The sequence below is a fragment of the Zea mays genome, chromosome 5 (assembly GCF_902167145.1).
Source record: "Zea mays cultivar B73 chromosome 5, Zm-B73-REFERENCE-NAM-5.0, whole genome shotgun sequence".
In the NCBI taxonomy this organism is placed as follows: Eukaryota; Viridiplantae; Streptophyta; class Magnoliopsida; order Poales; family Poaceae; genus Zea; species Zea mays.
This window is the reverse complement of record NC_050100.1, coordinates 170,507,621-170,526,873: the sequence shown is the minus strand read 5'-3', so window position 1 is coordinate 170,526,873 and position 19,253 is coordinate 170,507,621. Positions and strand designations below refer to the sequence as shown.

The following is a 19,253-nucleotide window of genomic DNA, read 5'->3' as shown; positions in this document are numbered from 1 at the left end:
CTCCTCCTTGCTGGAATCTAGATCTCGTCCCCTGGGGGGAAAAGATCTTAAGGTGCTCCGGGTCGACAGGTCACCCGGGGCGTCCCCAGACGACGTGGAGTCGCCTAGGAATTAAGAGATCAAATCGAGGAAGAGGTCTTGGATGGACAACTAGATCTTACTCCTCGGGAGGGGTGAGATCCTAGGGTCGTCTTGGGATCGACAGGCCACCCAAGACGGATCTAGACGACGTAGAGTCGACTAGGGGTGGAGGTGGATATGCGGAAGGCTACAACTAGAACTATGCTACATCTACTCCTAGGGCAGGAAAAGTAAGTAAGGTAATTGGTTCGATTGGAATGTGTTCGGGGGTTCTCAATCGACCGTACCCCTTTATATTTATAGGGGAGGAGGTCTGGACCTTTTCCTAAGAGATAGCCAACAAACTCCCGCATGATTAGATGGATAACCACGCACGAGATAAGGATAAATATTCGAGTTTAATCTAATCTTGGGATACGCGGACCGTCCGGGCCCAAGGGCCGGACCGTCCGCTCATTTTGGTGTCCAACACAATCCAAACAGAATTTGAGTTTCTAAAACTAACCCTTACCATTTAGTATGATGAAACCCTCGGAAGAAAAACAGCTCGAAGGATACTTACCAAACACTGAGCCTCCAAGTTGTTCATGTTGATCAGGCATTCCAGACTTCTCTAGCTATAGTTTTCTGTCATACATTTGGTCACCCATATATACTGCTTGAAAGCTTTGACCTTGCCTCGGAGGGTCGGAGAATGCAGTGGTGTTTTCAATCGGCTGAATAGACGGCCGATTAAAGTTAACCATCTACCTAGAGACGGAAACTTCCGTCTAACTGAATTACTAGCGGGGGCAAAAGTTAGCTAATCTCCGTCAGTGAAATAGGCGACACAGAGACCTCGAATTCCGGATGTTAGGTGGCGGGCCGGGTAAAGATCGTCTGAGACTTCACTTGCACCGTTTTGGTTTGGGCTATTGTCTCCTTCTTCGATATATATATATATATATATATATATATATATATATATATATATATATATATATATATATATATATATATATATATATATATATATATATATATATATATATATATATATATATATATAATTATATATAAATATATGATGGTTTTCCTGACTAGTACCAGTCTGTTCGTTTCACATGCGCGCTATCATATAGTCAAGGCTAGCCTCAAACGCCACCTAAAGTTAGACATGCCACACTTCTGTGGGCAAGTGTTTGGTTCGTGACTAACTTTAGGCAGCCACAAAAAGTGTGGCGAGGTTCCCTGAGCTTGCCATACTTTTTTTCGCCGCATCTGGGGCGCTCGTTTTCGATGCCCCAGCACCGCTACGCGCCGCACTTCGCCCCCTTCTCTCCCTCTCATGCCGCTGGTTGATCTCTCGTCATCTCCTCCTCCAAGCACGGATCTTCTCGTCGTCTCCTCCAAGCACGGTGATGTCCCTCGTATTTCTGCCACCCGGTTTTCTTGGCTCCCCTGTATTCTTCTTCGCTCCTCCGCGTAGATCTGCCCGTCGTTTCTTCTTCGATTGTGCGGGCCGACGGCACCACACACGCACCCACCCCCATCCTGCAGCAGATCCGCACGGCACCACACACGCAGATCCCCACGGCACCCTACAGCAGACCTCTGCATTTCACAGTCCCCAGGCCGCTAGGGGCTAGATGGCTAGTCGGAGCGTCGGGCTCTGCCGCTAGGGGTAGCGTCAGGCTCTGCCGTCACATCTAGGAGACGCTTGGTGTGAAGGAGATGTCTGTACGTGCCATGGCATCTAGGAGCTTGGATGGCTGGTGTGAAGGACTAGTACGTTGTCTGTTGAATGCTAGTGATGGCTGGTGTGAAGGAGCAGCAGCAAGCCAAGTACTACTACTCTGAAACTTTGTAAAAATATATCAGGTTCCTGTTTTAGCTGGCCGCTAGCTGATGCAAAGGTGTGCTGGATCAGGAACCTGTTTTAGCAGCTGGAATGTAGGAAAGAATATTTCTTATTTTAGCAGCTGGAATGTAGGAATGCATAGTTCTTCTAATAGTTCTCTCCCTCAGAGCCTAACGATTTATTTTTTTCTTGTGCTTGTGCAGGATCAGGAGCACTGAAATTCTATCTCAACCGGTTCTGCCGACTGGATAACTTGAATTCTAAAGGTAACTGAAATTCTAGCCTCTGAAACTTGCATTTTGGGTATTTTAAAGATTGTAATTAGTTTCTAATTTGTCTAGATGGGTGTGAAGGAGATGTATCTTCAATATTACAATAGTTACATCCAGTACCTACGAAGAAGAAGGGTGCTTATTTACATTACCATTTGTGTGGTTTTTCTTTGGTACAAACTGAATAGATTACATAGGAAGAGTGTTAAATATGGTCCTTTGTTACAACGAGATTTGGAACGAGAGAGGCGGCTCAACCGGTTGTATAATGGGACAGAAGCCAATTGTATTAGTGAGTTGCGCATGCGCAAATTTGTTTTCCATAGGTTATGTAGCCATTTAAGGTCTCGTAGGTTGTTAGAGGATAATGTCAATGTCTCTGTTGAAGAACAAGTTGCTATGTTCTTAAAGTTTGTTGGTCATAGATGGACAAATAGGTCAGTTGGGTTTGAATTCATGCGGTCCGGAGAAACAGTTAGCAGGTACTTCAACCTTGTTTTAGATGCTCTATGTGTCATGTCACGTGACCTCATTACCATGAGAACCACAGAGAACCACAGGGACACAACCAAAGGTCTCGTAGGTTGTTAGAGGATGCTCTATTTGAGTCATGGGTATTGAAGCATTTAAGTGATTTGGACCTGTGAATCGACTAGGTAATTTTTTTTGTACTTTCGGTCATTATAGCTTTATTGTTTGTGCTTATACTAATTTGAGATATTTTGCAATTGTAACAGGTTGATCCAAGCAGGAGGTGAATGTGTGATGGTTGGTTATTTTGCATTTCTTCTAGGTTGATGCATGACGGTTCATGGAGAAGGCTGGTGGTTGTGATAGCTATCACACACTCTTTTGGTTAATAATTAGATACTCTTTTTGTTGAGCAATGTGAACCTTTAATGGTGTTTATGGGTCTTGTGGAGTTGTGATGGGGCTATTATGAAGATGCTATGGCCTGTTATGGATGATTGGACATGTTATGGGCTCTATATATTAATCTGTTAGTTTGGTTTCCTCATATTCATCATGTCATGGGGCTATTATGAAGGTTCTTGCAGCTGCTAAAGTGCATCTGTGATATTTGTAAATGAGTTATTGGTAACTGAAATGAAGGAAAGGGATCTGAGATTGGCTTTCTTGGTGAGAACTGGCCATGAAAATTGAGGGACGGTGGTATAATTGTTGCATGCATATATGCTTTTAGGAATTGTTCCATTGAATTTGTTTAGTAAAAAATCTGCAGTCCTTAGATCCATTAGGAATTGTTCCATTGAATTGTTCAACCATGCATATATGCTTCATCGGCAGCAGCCGCCCGATCGTTTGCAGAAAAATTGATATTAGGTTGTCAGGTTGGATGGATGCCATGTAAAATAGCTGTTAAAAAAGTGTGGCACGGATAAGTTAGACGGTGAACCAAACAGCTACCACACGTTTATAGACGTGCCTAATCTTAGGCGTGGTAGTAATCCAAACAGCTGTCCCACATTTATTGGCGCGCCTAACCTTAGGCGTGGAGATAAACCAAACACAAGCCTAACCTTAGTCGCCTTAGGCACGCCATAGGTGTGGCAAGGTGCTAACCTTAGGTGTGGCATCTTAGGCGTGTAACCAAACATGCCCACCGATCAAACGTGCGTGAGTGGCGTGGACTAGCTAGTATAGCGAGTGTATTGGACTGCGACAGAAATCGCACAAGTGGACTTCACTTGCACTGATCGATCGATGCACATTTTGTGCATCGACAGTAATAATCCACCGTACCCTGGCCTGATGCCTGTCATGCCCGTGCCTGATGGGTAAAGGACCGATCGATCGAGAGGGCCAGCATGCCCGTGCCTGATGTGCTGCTGTTTTTCCGCACAAGAAGATCCCCGTAGAATCTAGCTAGCCGTAGCCGCGCCCACAGCCCTAGCCGCTGGATCGTCGTAGAGCACAGCACCACGACAGGTCGCTATAGTTTGCAGTGTATGAGTACTCCCTCCGGTGCAGTAAAAGAAGTCATCCTGCGCGTGATCGAGCGTGCACAAAAAGAAGTCATAGCGCGCATGGGTCTGGGATTTGGGCGTTGTTGCCCCTAGTAATTGCACAAAAAAAGATGCATTTAAGAGGAATTGAACTTGAGACCTCAAGTCTAGAATAGACTGGAGCTGCTGCAGCAACCAATCAAGCTTAATTGTTTTAGTGACGTTAATGCACCCATATCCCTATTTAATAGGAGCAAACAGGGAAAACTCTATGATAATTAATCACTCCTTGGTATGCACAATCATGTCCTAAACGACTACCTTTACTGCACTGGCACCACAGCTTTGTTCCTTCCCATATTGCAGAGCAGCTGCTAGCGCCATCGCACAGCTAGTCGCTGTATCCACTGCAGCGCTGAAAACGAGCCAACATGTGTGTGCGTGCGTACTGTACAGCGTTGAAGAGACGGGCGCACTGCAGTGCTACTATACGGGGCACGGGCGTATCGTGCGCGGCGGTGCATGCACCGTCTCGTCTTTCGTGAAGAACGGCGGTGGCATGCCCGGCCGGGTCGTCCGGGTGTACTAGCATGGTAGGCCGCGGCTAGTGCTGCTAGGATAATGTAGCGACGACCACTGTGCATGGTGGCCCGTACAGCACAGTACATCTCCCTTCGTTTCTTCGTCTTTCCTCACACACTCCGCCGTAGCTTCGTATACTTGTGGTGGTGAACGGTAGTATTCTTCTTCATCTTCATATGTACATCTTCGTATACTACTATGCTTAAACGGAGAGCACGTATGTACGTACGTGTACGTGCTGATGAGCTGCCGGAGTAATCGTGGACTCTAATCCCTGTACGTACACACACGGATCGATGTAACTGACGGACGTACAGTACAGATCAGACAGCGCCGGTCAAATCCTTGTGCCTACTTTTGTTCAGCAAAAGTACGTACATCTTATATATATTTCCTAGTCGTCTGAAACAGGGAGTACGACATGAGGTTGCCTTGAATTCTTGGTCCATCGTCGTCTGAAATGGAGAAACTTTGCTACCATGAATTCTTGGTAGTCAAAACTGAGAACGTCACTGATCTGGACGCCAATCACTGCAAGCTATAGGTGCTCTGTGCGGCAGCGCGAACGGTATGTGACCTGTAGCACGAGCTGGTCTTCTCTATGTCAAGCTGGACGATCCACGTCTGATGGTCGGACGGTCCGTATGTGTGCAGAGGCAGTGGCGTTCATCAACAGCACCTAGATCTGACCCTCAAGAGAGACCTGTCAGAGAGGAGAAATCCTAGTGTTTATCTTGGGATCAGTATGCCACCTAAGACGCCTCCAGACGACATATAGTCGAAGAGAGGTGAAGATTGAGGTGAATTATTTATGTGCCTAGATTTATTGTCATCTACTTAAATATGCACATAAAAGTAAAAAGGTTAAAGCAAATTGTATATTAGGACAGAGGTCAGAGGGAGTATTTTTTTTGTTATACTAACACATCCTTAATTTTAGTCCTGTGCCCGCCACTGGTTGTACCAAGCATGGTGATCTAGCACAAGTTTACAAACGGAAGCATTATCCGACCATAATAATCCTTTATATAATTCGGATCATAATAATTCAACTGCCTTGTGATCCAAACGGTCCCGGACATTTGAAACGACGATTGCGTCGTGTTGGGTTGGGTTTAGGCGGCCTTTTACTAGCTTGCGCCACCGCCCACCGCTCGGAATGAATACAAGTGAGCCGTGTATAGACACACTTTCACTTGTCCTCAAAGCAAAGAACAGGGAGCATAAAAGGGCACAGCCAAAGGGGAGGCATCCCTAGCTCATGCCCCCACGTCCTTTCACCATTGCTGCGTCACAAAGCTAAGGCCCGGCGGGTATGGATGGTAAGCGATTCAAAATTATTAAAGCGCGGACAGAGAAAGTGGACAGAAACGAAAAGGCAGGGTATCAGATCAGCGCATGAGAGCATCGCGCTGCCGTGGTGTGATATCCAGCATCTGACGTAGCCTAGCTAGGGGTGTTTTGTTCATGGTCCCGCCGCACGCCGGGTCGGCGACGTGTCTTCCTCATCAGCTGACCGCTAAACTCCATGTCTCCATCGCCCTGAGTGCCATATATAGCCTAGCTCGTGCCCCCCTCGGCTTGTCGTCCCACTGCACTCCCACCGCCCAAGCTTTACTACGTGATCGATCCGATCCGCCGCGGCGCGTAGGAAACCATCCTCCCCCCGCGCCTCGTGCCATGGCCGTGCACGCGCAGTACCACGCCCACGCCTTCCCACATGACCTCCGCGCCATCCCCAGGTTCGTCTCGTCGTCCTGACTCCTGAATCCGCTCCTCCTATTAATCTTCTCCTTCTATCTATATTAATCCGTCCGCCATCGCCGAAACCACCGCAACGTCGCCGCTGCGCCCATCGTCACCCGCGTGCTCGCCTTGTTCCGCAGCTGCCCAGCGCTGGACAACGCCACGAGCGCGTCGGCGTTCCTCGTCGCCGACGCCGACCCCGCACCCGCGGCTGGCGGCAACACGGCGCTCAGCGGCCTCACCCGCAACGGCAACAGCCACGGCAGAGGTTGCCTCGGCGGCGCAAGGAAGCGCGCTCGTGTGACTATGGACCTGCAACTGCAAGGCCAGCGCGCTCTGCTGCCCCCGGTGCCGCAGGCGTTGGCGTCCGCGGGGGGCGTGCAGAGCAGGGCGCTCTGCTCTGGCTCCGCGTCCACCAGCCAGCGACCGGCTAGCGCCGCGCCAGTGTCGCAGGGCCTCCTCCCGCACATCTACCGCCACAGCGTCGAGATCGACCTGCTTCTCCGCGTCGAGGTCGGATCCTTGACCCTTTTTTTTTGTCGGGGGAACGCTTGTCGATGCTCCTTGTTCGGAGGTCTAACAATTGATTGGTCTGTGCGGCGCAGACTGAGCGGCTGCAGGCAGGGCTCCAGGACGCGCGGCGCCGGCACGCCCGCGCCGTGCTGTCCGCGGTGGGACGCGGCGCGGCGCGGCGCCTGAGGGCGGCGGAGGCCGGGCTGGAGCGCGCGCTGGCGCGCAACGCGGAGCTCGACGACAGGCTCCGGCAGACGGTGGCCGAGGGGCAGGCGTGGCAGGGCGTCGCCGCGGGGCTACGCGCCACGCTCGACAGCCTCACGCAGGCGCAGGCGCCATGCGCTGGCGAGGGCGACGTCGAGGACGCGCAGTCGTGCTGCTTCGACCTGGTGGAGCAGGAACAGGGAGCCGACGAGGCGTCCGGCGGGCGGACGAGGGCGTGCAGGTCGTGCGGCGACGCGGAGGCGTGCGTGCTGCTGCTGCCGTGCCGGCACCTGTGCCTGTGCCGCGGGTGCGAGGCGGCGGCTGGCGAGGCGTGCCCCGTGTGCGCGGCCACCAAGAACGGCTCGCTCCACGTCCTCCTCTCCTGATTCATTCATCCATGGCCCGTGCCACCGCGTTCGCTTCGAATTGAAGGAGGCATCACGAAACGAGAACCAAGTGGAAGAGGTGGTGGAGGACATCCATGGGCCCGATAGAAATGACGCGCGAAAATCATTCTGCTGACCGCCCTGCTGGAGGTTACTGTGCAATTGTTTGGGAGATCTAATGCTTACACTTCACAGACAGAGAGCCACGATGAGGCGCTCAAGCAGACCAGGAAGGGCACATGAAGCGCGCGCGCAATGGATGTGAGCTTGATCTTTACGAGTACAATTTTGTTCCTGAGCTTATGAGATGGACCGACCGTCGGTGACAACATCATATACACCCGTCTGTGCTGCCGTGAGGCGTAAGCTGAGCAGATGCAGATCGACTGACCAACTGTCGGTGACCGCGAGGGATACACGACACACCCGTGCTGGCGCTGCGACCACCGTGATGGGCTGATGGCCACTTCTGCCGGTACCATGCGCCTACACATGTGCGGTGCAGTGCAGGCCATGCGTGAACATCCAAGTGGTCTCAGAGCCAGAGGGGACGAACGTGTGCATGCATGCTCCCGCCATGGATCGCAGCTTGAGAAGATAAACAATCACTAGAGTATGTCAGTACACTCGTGTTCATGACTTCCATTGGTTAACGGTTGGTATATACAGGCTGCCTCAATAGGATATTTTCTTGGTACGTCGCGGCAATGTTAATGCGAGGTGCAAGTGAATTTCACGGATGTTTAACGCGGCATCTGCCCTCGTTCTCTCGCTCTGCTTGTGCTGTCCGGGCTCGGTATTTTATCCACCGGAACGTTTGCTTGGAGCGAACACAACAAATCCGTCGACATGCAGACAACAACATCAGGATGAGACGAACTATAGATTAGAGTGAAGCGAAGTCTATCCGATTCAGAAGAGGACTGAAGACCAACCAAACCGCACTCGCGCTGTACGATTAAGAAATGCGTATATAATTACCGATGTCGTAATGACTGGGCTCGGTTTCTTTGCCGGCCGGCCGATCACATGCATGTTCAGTGAGGTCAATCACGGCATAGACCACCTTAGAGCATCTCCATCAGAATTCAGACCCTTGTACTCTCTCATGTCCTTTTAAAAAGAAAATTTAGCGGCTGCACCAAAACTCGTCTCACATGAATTTCTTATGCCTATATCTTATTATTATTATTATTATTATTTTGCTTCTCCTGTTCTACAGATACCGGAAATTGAGATTGATTCTTAGGCGTCGTTCTTCTCACGATGTCACCGACGAGTCCAGGTTTGCTCTCCCCTATTGGTTATTGCCCTAGAAAGAAGCTCACGGGAGGCAGGCATGCGAGCGGGCGCCGGATCTGCGGTGCGGCAGGGTTGTGGTTGTCGCCGGCCCGGGTGGTGGAGGACGGCGATTGGACCAGGGAGAGACGGGGGAGGCATGGCATGGGTATGGCTCGAGCTCGACAACGCTTGGGTTATTGCGGCAAGGGCAAGTAGAGTCAAACGCGGCCGCCGTGGATGGGGCAGGGCCAGCGAGAAGCTGGGGCGAGCTGCAATAACCCAAGCGTTGGGAAGAGGATCACTTAAGGTTGAAGACAACTCTGAAGCCGTATGACTATGATCTGACGGCTGGCATTCGTCGTTTGATAGAAAGGCAAAAACAAAAACAAAAACAAAAACAAAAGGCGCCTATTGTATGGCGTTTCGCATACCTCCTCCTAAAGGACAGGAAAGACCTCTCTCTCTCTCTTTTTTCTAAATCAGGATTAGATTTGAGCAATCCGCTGGAGTAAAAGTATCCTATATCTTAATGCCACTTTTGAGGGATCTCTTAAACCTAGTTACAGGAAGCAAGAAACACGAGATGCTCTTTTCTCTGGCTTAGGGTACGTTTGTTTGGGATTATAATATATCTAAATTATATAATATAGTCTATTTTGACTAACGTTTAGTTTAAAATAAGTGAGATTATATAATCTGACTAAATTATAATCCCAAATAAATAATCTCTCGGGATATGTGTGGGGGTACTTCTAACCCAGAAACTAGATGGATTCAGAGAGCATCACGGATATCAGTTTCTTTGAAAGAAGCAGTTTATTAATTCGAGAGATGTGTGAACACAAGCTAGCAGCAGTCATGATTCAAGAGTGATGCATATTAGTAGTAGTACATACAGACAAAACATGACGATGACACGAACTAGATTAGAGTGAAGCGAAGTCTATCCATGTGAGAAGAGGATTGCAGACCAACCACATTGCACTCGAGATATACGATTAAAAATATTGTAACTGCAATAGTGTTATAATATGAGTTTTAGTGATAATGACCATATAATTTAAGGATTGATTATTTTTTATCAAGTGTATAAGAATGTGAATATTTAGTGAGGATACTTTTTCGTCTGATTGGTTGGTCGCATCGTCTCGTCCTGCCTGCGTTACTGTGCGCATTGATTTTATCTTAGCATCTGTTTGGTTGTCTATATATCTAGAGTATGAGTTACACGAGTAGATGCAAAACAAATTAATTTAAAGCCCCTTTGGCTATATCCATTCATACGCTAGAGATACTCGTTTCTGGTCAGCCAGGATCGGAGGAGCGTGGGTGCGCTCGTCTAGCTAACCAATCAGCCGATTTATGTCGATGGCTAGTGTCTGACGGTCTTGGCGGCTTCGAGAACGGGGATGAAGGCAATAACGACGCCACGGCGACGAGAAGACGGTGGATCCAGGAAGAAAGGGGACAGCTGATGGTACGGTGCTGCACTGCTGCTCAACCGCGCGCGGCTCGCCAGTGGGCTAGAGCCTAGATGTACTACCGGACGCCGCACCGCAATGTCGGACCGAAGCACACGCCGGGCGCCGTGTGGCGTGATCCATCGTCGCTGCTTAGTTCATGGTCATTATGTCAAGCCGGAACATGACCTCACCAGGAAAGAAAGGGGACAGAAACTGAGCACGACCCTCCGCTCCCGCTACCGGACGTGCATCTGCTGTCTGCCGGTTGGTTGGAAGTTGGGGCGGCGAGCGAACCTGATTGGAACGCGGTGGATCCTGACCAAACCGAGCGCGCGTGTGGTGTGGCGTGCGACCGTGCGAGAGGGCTGGTCGCTCGCGGACGACGACGACGACGACGGACGGGACGGGTGGTTCCAGTTCCAGTCCGCTCCGCATGGCCGGCGGGCGCGGCCGGAGTTGTTGACCGCGATGACACGTATCGGCCGAATAGGCAAGCACGCTCCGTACGGATGGATGGCTCGTACCAGCAGTGACGTGATGGAGGCTGGGGACGCTACGCTAGGCGATTCCGCGATTGTATGGCGTGGACAGGTGTGATTGTATGTATGTATGTATGGTCGAGCAGCTGGTGCTGTACATGTACAGCCGTGATAAGGAAGGAGGGTGCCGGTGCTCCTCCAGAAGTCCGAACGATTCAGACCGGTCCCCACCACCAGCGTCTTCGAATTTCTGGCACACACCAGTACAACAAGGCATCCATCCGATCCCATCGTCATATGCCGCCTACTGTTTCCACGTACGACGACAGGGGCTAGTTCAGTTAGGAGTTGAGACAATCGAGGCTGGCGATAACTCCTATGCTATGCAGCAGAATAATGCCAGAACCGTAGGAAACAGAGGACTTGACCGGCGGCCACGCTGAGACCTCGGCGTGGTAGGCGGTGACAGGCTGAAACGGGCCGCGAGAACCGCAATGTCAGAGCACCACGCCCAAAATTCGTCGTCGCTCAGATCCGAATACAAAGAGGCTCGAGGTCACGGGTGGAGCAGCCAACCGTGCGAGTATGCGACCCAAACGGACAGGACGGCTACTAGAAAAAGATTGCCTCTTTTTCCCATGACGACGCAAGCCGAGTAGCCTCCCCTGTCTCCAGTGTCCACAGCCACATCCCCATCCGTCTGCACATCCGAACTCAACGCTGGCTTCTGAGCCGACAATGGATTTGGACAACCCATAACCCAAATGGACTCTCAACCTGCGTTAGATTTATCGGACGGATTCGTTTGGAGGTAGAGACGTCCATCACTACGATCTCCAGTACACATCGGATCGCAGCAGGCAAAAGCCATGCAGAAACGGCAGGCAGCGCAAAGACTGACACAGTTGCCGGATCAACACGCCTCCCTCCATGCTTACAACCTCTGACCGAGTGGCACAAACCAGATCCAACGTAATCGAACCCCCAAAGTGGGAAAAAAAAAGTTTCTTCGGAAGTAAGGGGTTGCGAAAAAAGGAGCAGGTTGCCGTATGTTTGCAGGCAAGGCAAAGGCAAGGCAACCAAGTGGGCCGACGACCGTCTCAGATCTCCACACCCAGCACAACTCGGAGGCGCTTCTTTTTCCAGACAAAACTTGTAGGGCTGCGAGACAGACAGCAACAACGTCAGTTCAACTGCGATCACACCAAACGGGCGTAAGTTATGATGATATAGCGTTTCTAGTACTTATGAACGATGATAAATAAAACGACAAATCTGTGATCAGAGGTTCCGCTTGTTACTCGTGTGCATAGCTGTGTGCTCTGCCGGCCCTGTCCTAAAATTAGCTAACCAAGATAATAAATGCTTGAAATTGAGATGGATACACCACAAAGCCAGCCACACTTTAGGTGTTAAATCGGCCAAAGTGTTGCTAAATAATATTGGACAAAGGTTTCCATCCTAGGAGAAATCACAGTCGTTAACGCCTACTTTGGAAACTTATACCCCCTCCGGGATTCCCCGGTGATTGAGTGGGGAAATGAGCCAGAATCTAAAACGTTTTCATCCCTAATCTCAAATGTAAATCTACATAATTACTGTGGAATTCATTAGCGCATCAAACGGACTAACAGGCTTGTCCAACTTAGCTCTATCATTTGTAAGTCAACAGAAACAAAAAAACAATTACAATAGGATCGTAGGACTATGGTATTGGACCTAAGCTTACATTTCGCAGTTTTATGTATTGTAGGGAACACAGTTCATTAGCATCACAAAGAAGCAGAAGCGGAGGAAACAACATGGAGCACCAAAGCTTACCGCCAAAAAGCATCACCATTGTCAATTTTAATGACATAAGTTGCTGGAAATGATTTAATGTATATGCTGTGATGACACAGTAAATTATCAAAGAGAAGTAATTACTCATGGTATGATAACTTCCATACTGACACAGTTGCTGTATAATAACCTGATGGAGAGAATGGTGTAGGCTAATAGCCAGCAATAGCAAGGTAGATGTAATCTCAAGAGACGTATGTATGAAAAAGTACCTTTTATTGTTTCTATAAAAGTGTTACTAGTATTTTTCAATAGTATAGTGCAAAGCAATGACATAATGGTCTTCTTTCTTTGTCCAGAAATATTAAGGAAATAGGATCTACTGAGAGGCTCTCACTCCCATTGTATAGACGAAAGGGTTTATTGAGGCTAGCAATAAAGATGGTAAAAAAAGAGATAGCTTTCATAATCCCATATATAGAAGTGACACAATGATAATGTACTCCTGTTTGCAATAAGATAAGTATGCAAGTGCTGCAATAAAGATTGTGAAAGCCGAACAATGGTAAATGCAGCATGGAATTGGTCATGAAGAGTGGCATAAAAAAAGCAGGGAGTTATTTGACTAGAACTTAAGTGCAATTTACTTTAGTCCAAATATGTAGGCATAAAAACATTGAGGTCAAGAAGATGTTCTACACATGGGGGTGTGTAACACTCGAAAATCACATCCTAAATAAATTAGGAAACTCATTTATTAATTTAAATAAATATGTTTTCAAATAAGAGATTACCTAAAAGATTCCTATGTGAGCTATCATTTGTGTTAAAGATCTATTCTCTAAAAAAAGTTAAACTAGTTCTTAATATAGAGTTTACATAAGAAATTATATCCTTTTAAATAAATATGTGAAGATTATATATTTATTTTATTATACTTCTAAAATGTGGCTATGTGTTTGAAATATTTTCTTTAATAATTATTATTGTAAAACATCTTACATGAATTATTCTTATTGATTTTCATTTGCTTGATAAATGAATACAGTTGCATCTTATGCTGTGTTTCTGATACGTGCATTTGAACTTAAGTTTGCAAATTTAAAACATAGTTGAAATTGTAATTTGAACCAAATTTGAACCAAAAACCGAAATAGAAAATAAAATAAGAAAAAAAGAGGCGAAGAAAACTCACCTGGTATCACGTCGACCAAAGGCACTTGTGCGGGCCCATTTATTTTTCCAACTCCCTTCACGTGATCATGCCATGGGTGTATTTCTTGTTTTCTTTAATTCTAAAACCGTAAATATCATCGCAGTGATATCTGCATGCAATTAAAAGCCGCCCCGTCTTCGCTAAACAAACATGCTCCCGAGCGTCGAGCGGTTTGGTTGCGTGAAATCCGGCAAAGTCTGCTCGCTTCTCCCAGCCGGACTTCTCTGCGAAGAGTATATATATACACGCGTACCTTGTCCACCGCTTATCCAAGCCAACCAAACAAACTCCATAGGGGCACCATCGGGGCAGACAGATAGGGACGGAAAAGCCTCGCCGCCGCCGTAGTCATCACCAGCCTGCACCATCTCCCGAGCGCTGCAAGGAACCTGGTAGCCGGAAAATCATTCATGACAAGGAGTGCATAGTCGGATTGTTGCGCCGTGGCCGAGTTCCTCTACGTATTGGCGCCGGTAAATTTTCTATCCATAGATTCGCCGTTCCTATTTCCTGTATATTCCCTAGACACGCCAGTAGGAACCACCAGGATGCTAGATCGCCTACCACGGCAATAGCGCAACCGTCGTGGTTTTCCCTCGCCCCACGGTTCAAACGAGAGGTGGAAGATGACCTGGGAACCGTAGATCTTGCAATGTACGGTCGAGATTAAATCGTGGCCATACCCCTTCAGCCCTGGTCATTTTTCAAAAGAGACCCTGCGATTTTTAAAAATATACCCGCCATCCTTTCTAGGCCAAAATAAATTACAGCTGAGCCCAGAACATTATGTTTTAGCCCCTGCGTTCTCGAGAATTTATGCTCGCAGACCATAAATCCTAGAAATTCATAAAATAAATGTTAAAAATACATAGAAACTTGTTTATTCCATAACTCATTCATTTTAACTCTGTTTTAGTCCATTCAAATTGCGTTAGCTTCACAAAAATATTTTCTAAGTATTAATAACATTGTTTGTAGCATATAAAGTACTTTTATACTTAGATATTTATTTAACTTATGATTAGTAGACTAACTCTTCTAATCAAGGTTGACATATCTATAATTATAAATTTAATATAATATGATTTCTAAACAAGTTATAATCTGGATTAAATTTTACTTAACCATTTGGAGTATATTTTCTTATATGATGTATATTAACCAATTTATAATATAGTTTAATATGAAAATCACTTTTATCTTCCGTAAATCAAAACTCCTTAACCATAACTCCGATTTTAGTAGTTCTCGAACTCACGATCTCGTAGCAACGCGTAGATCATTATTACGCAGTTTTTGCTTATGTTTGGTGTAATGTTAATTTTGCCTATACCATGTTTGTTTGTATTGCTACGTTTAGTAGTGAGGACACGTGTCATCTGAAGAGCAAGTTGGTACCTGGCATCTCAAGTCCCAGGCAAGTTGTGCCCTTGATCACTTCTTTTACCTACTCATGTTCTAATTAATCATAATGATCTGCATAGGTTAATTTGATGGGACCTAATAGGTTACCCTAGTTTGTCTATCTTTATGCCTTGTTTACCACTAAACTTTCTGGGTAGTACTTGCTAGTGCTATATGTGGTTTTGGGCATTGAGATACATATTATTCATACTTTTGTTATCAGTTGTTATTTACTGTTCATGATAAGATCATTATGTTAATTGGAACATGGAGAACCACCCGGGAAAACAGTGCTACCACAAGAGTTTAATGGGACGCCCTTGGCCGATTAATTAGGAAAGCTAGTGGAAGACTACCTTACCCGAAAGGGGCAAGGGCAGTAGGGGAGTGGTCAGTGTAGGGAGGCCCTCGGGAGGATTTTGCTGCGATGGCGGTCCTGCAAGGGATTCCTGCATTGGAGCTTCCTATAAACTGTAGCGGGTTTTCTGAAGCTAGTGGAACTTTGTAAAGGCCTCGTAGTGTTACCCTGCCTCGCCTCCTCGGTAGAGGTGTATGGGAAGTCGCGATCCCTTGGCAGATGGGTAACATGACTTGTGGGTAAAGATGCGCAACCTCTGCAGAGTGTAAAACTGGTATACTAGCCGTGCTCACGGTCATGAGCGGCTCGGACACTCACATGATTAAATTATGGAACTTAAATTCAATTTGTCATATGCATCGCATTGCAGGTGATGTTGTTACTTTGTTCTACTACTTAATTGGGTTGGTATTTACTTATACTTAGTAATTGCTAATAAAATTTTGACCAACTTTAAAAGCAATGCTCAGCTCTAACCATTCTCTTTGGTAAGCCTTACACTTCACGTGAGCTCCCACCTTTGGCGAGTTCATGCACATTATTCCCCACAACTTGTTGAGCGATGAACGTATGTGAGCTCACTCTTGCTGTCTCACACCCCCCACAGGTCAAGAGCAGGTACCACAGGATGAGGCGCGTGGAGGATGCGGTGATGAGTTCTTGAGTGGTCTAGGCCGTCGTCTCCCAGTCAACTTTGGGTTGCTGGATCGTTTCCTCATATGATGTAATTATTTAGTATAGAACTCATGTTATATAGTAAAGATGTGACATTCGATCCTGTGCCACTATGCATCATATGTGTGAGACTTGGTCCCAGCACACCTGGTGTTTATGTTCGCGCCCGGGTTTTAGACCCCTAAAATCCGGGTGTGACAGGGTGAAGCCAGAATTTGAGTTTAGGGGGACAAATCAAATTGAGGGGGGCTACTACGAGGTATTTTACATTATTTACATGGTGAATAGCTAGGAAAATTAGTGGCTCTTATAAAATTAGGTGAGGATTAGGGGGGACATTGCCCCCTCTGCCCCTCCCTGGCGTCACCCCTGCACACAATCTCTATCCTTCTTATTGAGTAAAAGCATGAATGACTTGAGCAGTAAATGCCTAACGTAGCTAGATGGAAACCAGTACATTACTGCCTTAGTGATCAACCATGCATCTACCCCAGATCTCCTGTCTAAATATCTTATACCTAAAAGCTACTCGCTGTCCCAAATTAAAATTCGTTTTAGAGAATTAATGCATTTATACTTGATGTATGTGTTTTATATATATGTGTCTACATTCATTGTCATCTATTTGAATATATACATAAAAACTAAGAGCTAAAACGAATACTATTTTGGTACGGAGAGAGTAACATTTTTGGAGATAGAGGTGCAGCAACAGATCTCCTATCTCATATCCCACCTATAATTTTTAAGACATCCCCTAAAACAGCCCTTTCTCGCCTAAAGAAAGGATCAAAGGAGAGAACCACCTCTCCCCTATTCCTAAAAATATAGAAGACAAATTTAAGGTAATTTTCTGCAACAGTGCTCGCCTAAAAGCTGAAATGGTTTTAGGGTACTGTCCTACAAAATACGTAATATAAGGGATCTGATGGAGTTGCTATAAGGCTTGTCTTCACTGTATAACATATCCCACTTCAAAGGGTAAGACCAATCCATGACCCCCATTATCAGGAATGCAAATAATTTTAGAATCATTTAACAAATTCGGAGGCTGTAATAACAATATATTCAAATTCCAATACCTTGATTCCCTTGAATTATTTTCGTGCTACACATACCACTCAACAATCAAGTAAAAATGTATTCAGAACAAATACCTCCACTTTTAAATAGCATGTTCCAGTCTACCAATAACATCGCCAGATGCATAATCAATTGTTTCTTTTGGTGTCCTAGCTTTTGCTGAGGTGACAATATTATATTCTTTTATTCAGAAGATCAAACGTCGAAGAAGATTTGAGGACCACAGAGACATGAACGAATCTTTCCATCCACTTTATCCCCTGCTCCCATGGCAACACAAAATCTAATCTAAGCCATGCGAAAATTTCTTATTCTACTTTACATCATTGAACCGATATCTACTATCAATACGACAATGCCTTCATATAAAGCAGTACATCTAACAAACAAAAAGAGCAATTAACATATCAAGGGTGAGCATTACCTTTGTTATCAAATCGAAATGCCAGGATCCTCTCTTAAGAAGGACCCAAAGGCTGCGTATGAGGAGTCTCCGGAACAATGTCAGAAACGAACTTGATCAGCGAGCAGAGCCCGCCCAGGAAGTTGTGGTCAATCACCCCATCACCCTCGGCCACATGGGCAAAGTCCACCAGCTTCACCGTCACCCCACCCCCATCTCCGCCTGCTGCGACTGCAGCAGCATCATAGCCCAGAAGAATCGACGCCGAGTAGAAGTGGAACAGAGTCTGCTCCTCGAACCACGCCTTGAGCTCGCGCAGCTGTGACAAGACTCCACCTTTTCCTCCGTACACCGCCGCGGCGAGCGCACAGTCCATCCCCTCGTCGGCAACGGATGACACGTAGCGCCGGAGCACGCGGCGGACGCCGGCGGTGTCCATGGCCTTCACCTCCGGGCGCTCCGTCCGCCACACGGCGCCCTCGGGGCCGACGACTCGGACGCCGGAGACGCGGAATCCGAGCAGAACGCTCGTGGTCCCGCGGTCCTTGGCGAGGCACTTGGCGATGTAGGGCTCCGGCGAACTCGGTGGCCACGTGATGGCGCCGATCTTGATGTCTGCGACGCAGGGCGCCTGAAACCCCGCGAGGAGGTCGTCGAGGACGAGGTGAGGATGCGGCTCCCCGGGCTGCGCCTCGGTGGGGAGGAGTCGCGTGCCGTGGAACCGGGGGAAGAAGGTGTCTCGGATGCGGGCCGGGACGGCGGCGTGGGCGGAGAACGCCTCATAGAAGGCGACCTCGTGCTCCCCACGGTCGCCGGCCTGGAGCGGCTTGTAGAAGAGGCCGGAGCCGTCGATGAGCGGGCCCAGCTTGCTGGCGGAGGCGCGGTGGCCGGCGACTTGGTGCTCCGGCGGGTGGAGGTCGGACATGGTATGGGGAAGGGGACTATGGGCGCGAGGGGTGACGGACTGACGGGTGGCGATGGTGGAAGCGGTGGGTTTGCGGCGCAGCGGTACCTACTTAAGAAAGAGATTTGGGGATCTCGAGATCATTGATGGTCTGTTGTTTTCTCCTTCAGTGGTTTGTTGCGGCTGCACGCCTGTAGTCCAGTACGTAGGCTGTAACGTGCCGCATGGGTACAGATCTCACTAATTCGTCTTCAATAAAATAATCTTTTTAAATATTAAAGGTGTGTTTGTATCATTGTATGACTCCAGTGTAGAAATTTAAAGAGGATCCAGTAAGAACATGTCAAACACCATAAACACCATAATTCCAGAGTTTCAAACTTTCATGGAGTTTTAATAATTGCAGTACAGTTTTGTTGGAGTACGTCTTTCGCTACTCTAAAAACTCCTAAAAACAACCCAGACGTGGAGTTTAGAGTTATTTATCCGCCACTATTACTTGTTATGAGAAAATAATTTAAACTTTAGAGTATAACTGCTCCACCCAGAGTTGAGTCGCTCTGAAACAAAGGACAGCCATGCGAAACATAGATGCTTCAATCGATCGTCAATAA

At 47.4% G+C, this 19,253-nt stretch overlaps 2 protein-coding genes and 1 long non-coding RNA gene across 3 annotated transcripts; 2 read left to right on the top strand and 1 right to left on the bottom strand.

The window, feature by feature from the left end:
* Window positions 1-1,229: 1,229 nt before the first annotated feature.
* LOC103627217 (uncharacterized) lies at window positions 1,230-3,328 on the top strand. Its single transcript, XR_553481.4, has 4 exons — window positions 1,230-1,478; window positions 2,125-2,187; window positions 2,263-2,849; window positions 2,931-3,328. It is a non-coding gene; the product is annotated as an uncharacterized lncRNA (long non-coding RNA).
* Window positions 3,329-6,365: 3,037 nt separating this feature from the next.
* LOC100217023 (putative BOI-related E3 ubiquitin-protein ligase 2) lies at window positions 6,366-7,918 on the top strand. The gene is made up of 3 exons (NM_001143397.1): window positions 6,366-6,484; window positions 6,629-7,001; window positions 7,094-7,918. Exons 1-3 carry the CDS (start codon window positions 6,423-6,425, stop codon window positions 7,589-7,591), a joined length of 933 nt encoding a protein of 310 aa, NP_001136869.1. The 5' UTR covers window positions 6,366-6,422; the 3' UTR covers window positions 7,592-7,918.
* A 3,642-nt stretch (window positions 7,919-11,560) lies between these two features.
* On the bottom strand, window positions 11,561-18,744 carry LOC100280570 (inositol hexaphosphate kinase). Its single transcript, NM_001153489.2, has 2 exons — window positions 17,757-18,744; window positions 11,561-11,975 (listed from the first exon to the last, which is right to left on the bottom strand). The coding sequence occupies exon 1, from the start codon at window positions 18,658-18,660 to the stop codon at window positions 17,791-17,793; it is 870 nt and encodes a 289-aa protein (NP_001146961.1). The 5' UTR covers window positions 18,661-18,744; the 3' UTR covers window positions 11,561-11,975; window positions 17,757-17,790.
* Between the last annotated feature and the right edge of the window lie 509 nt (window positions 18,745-19,253).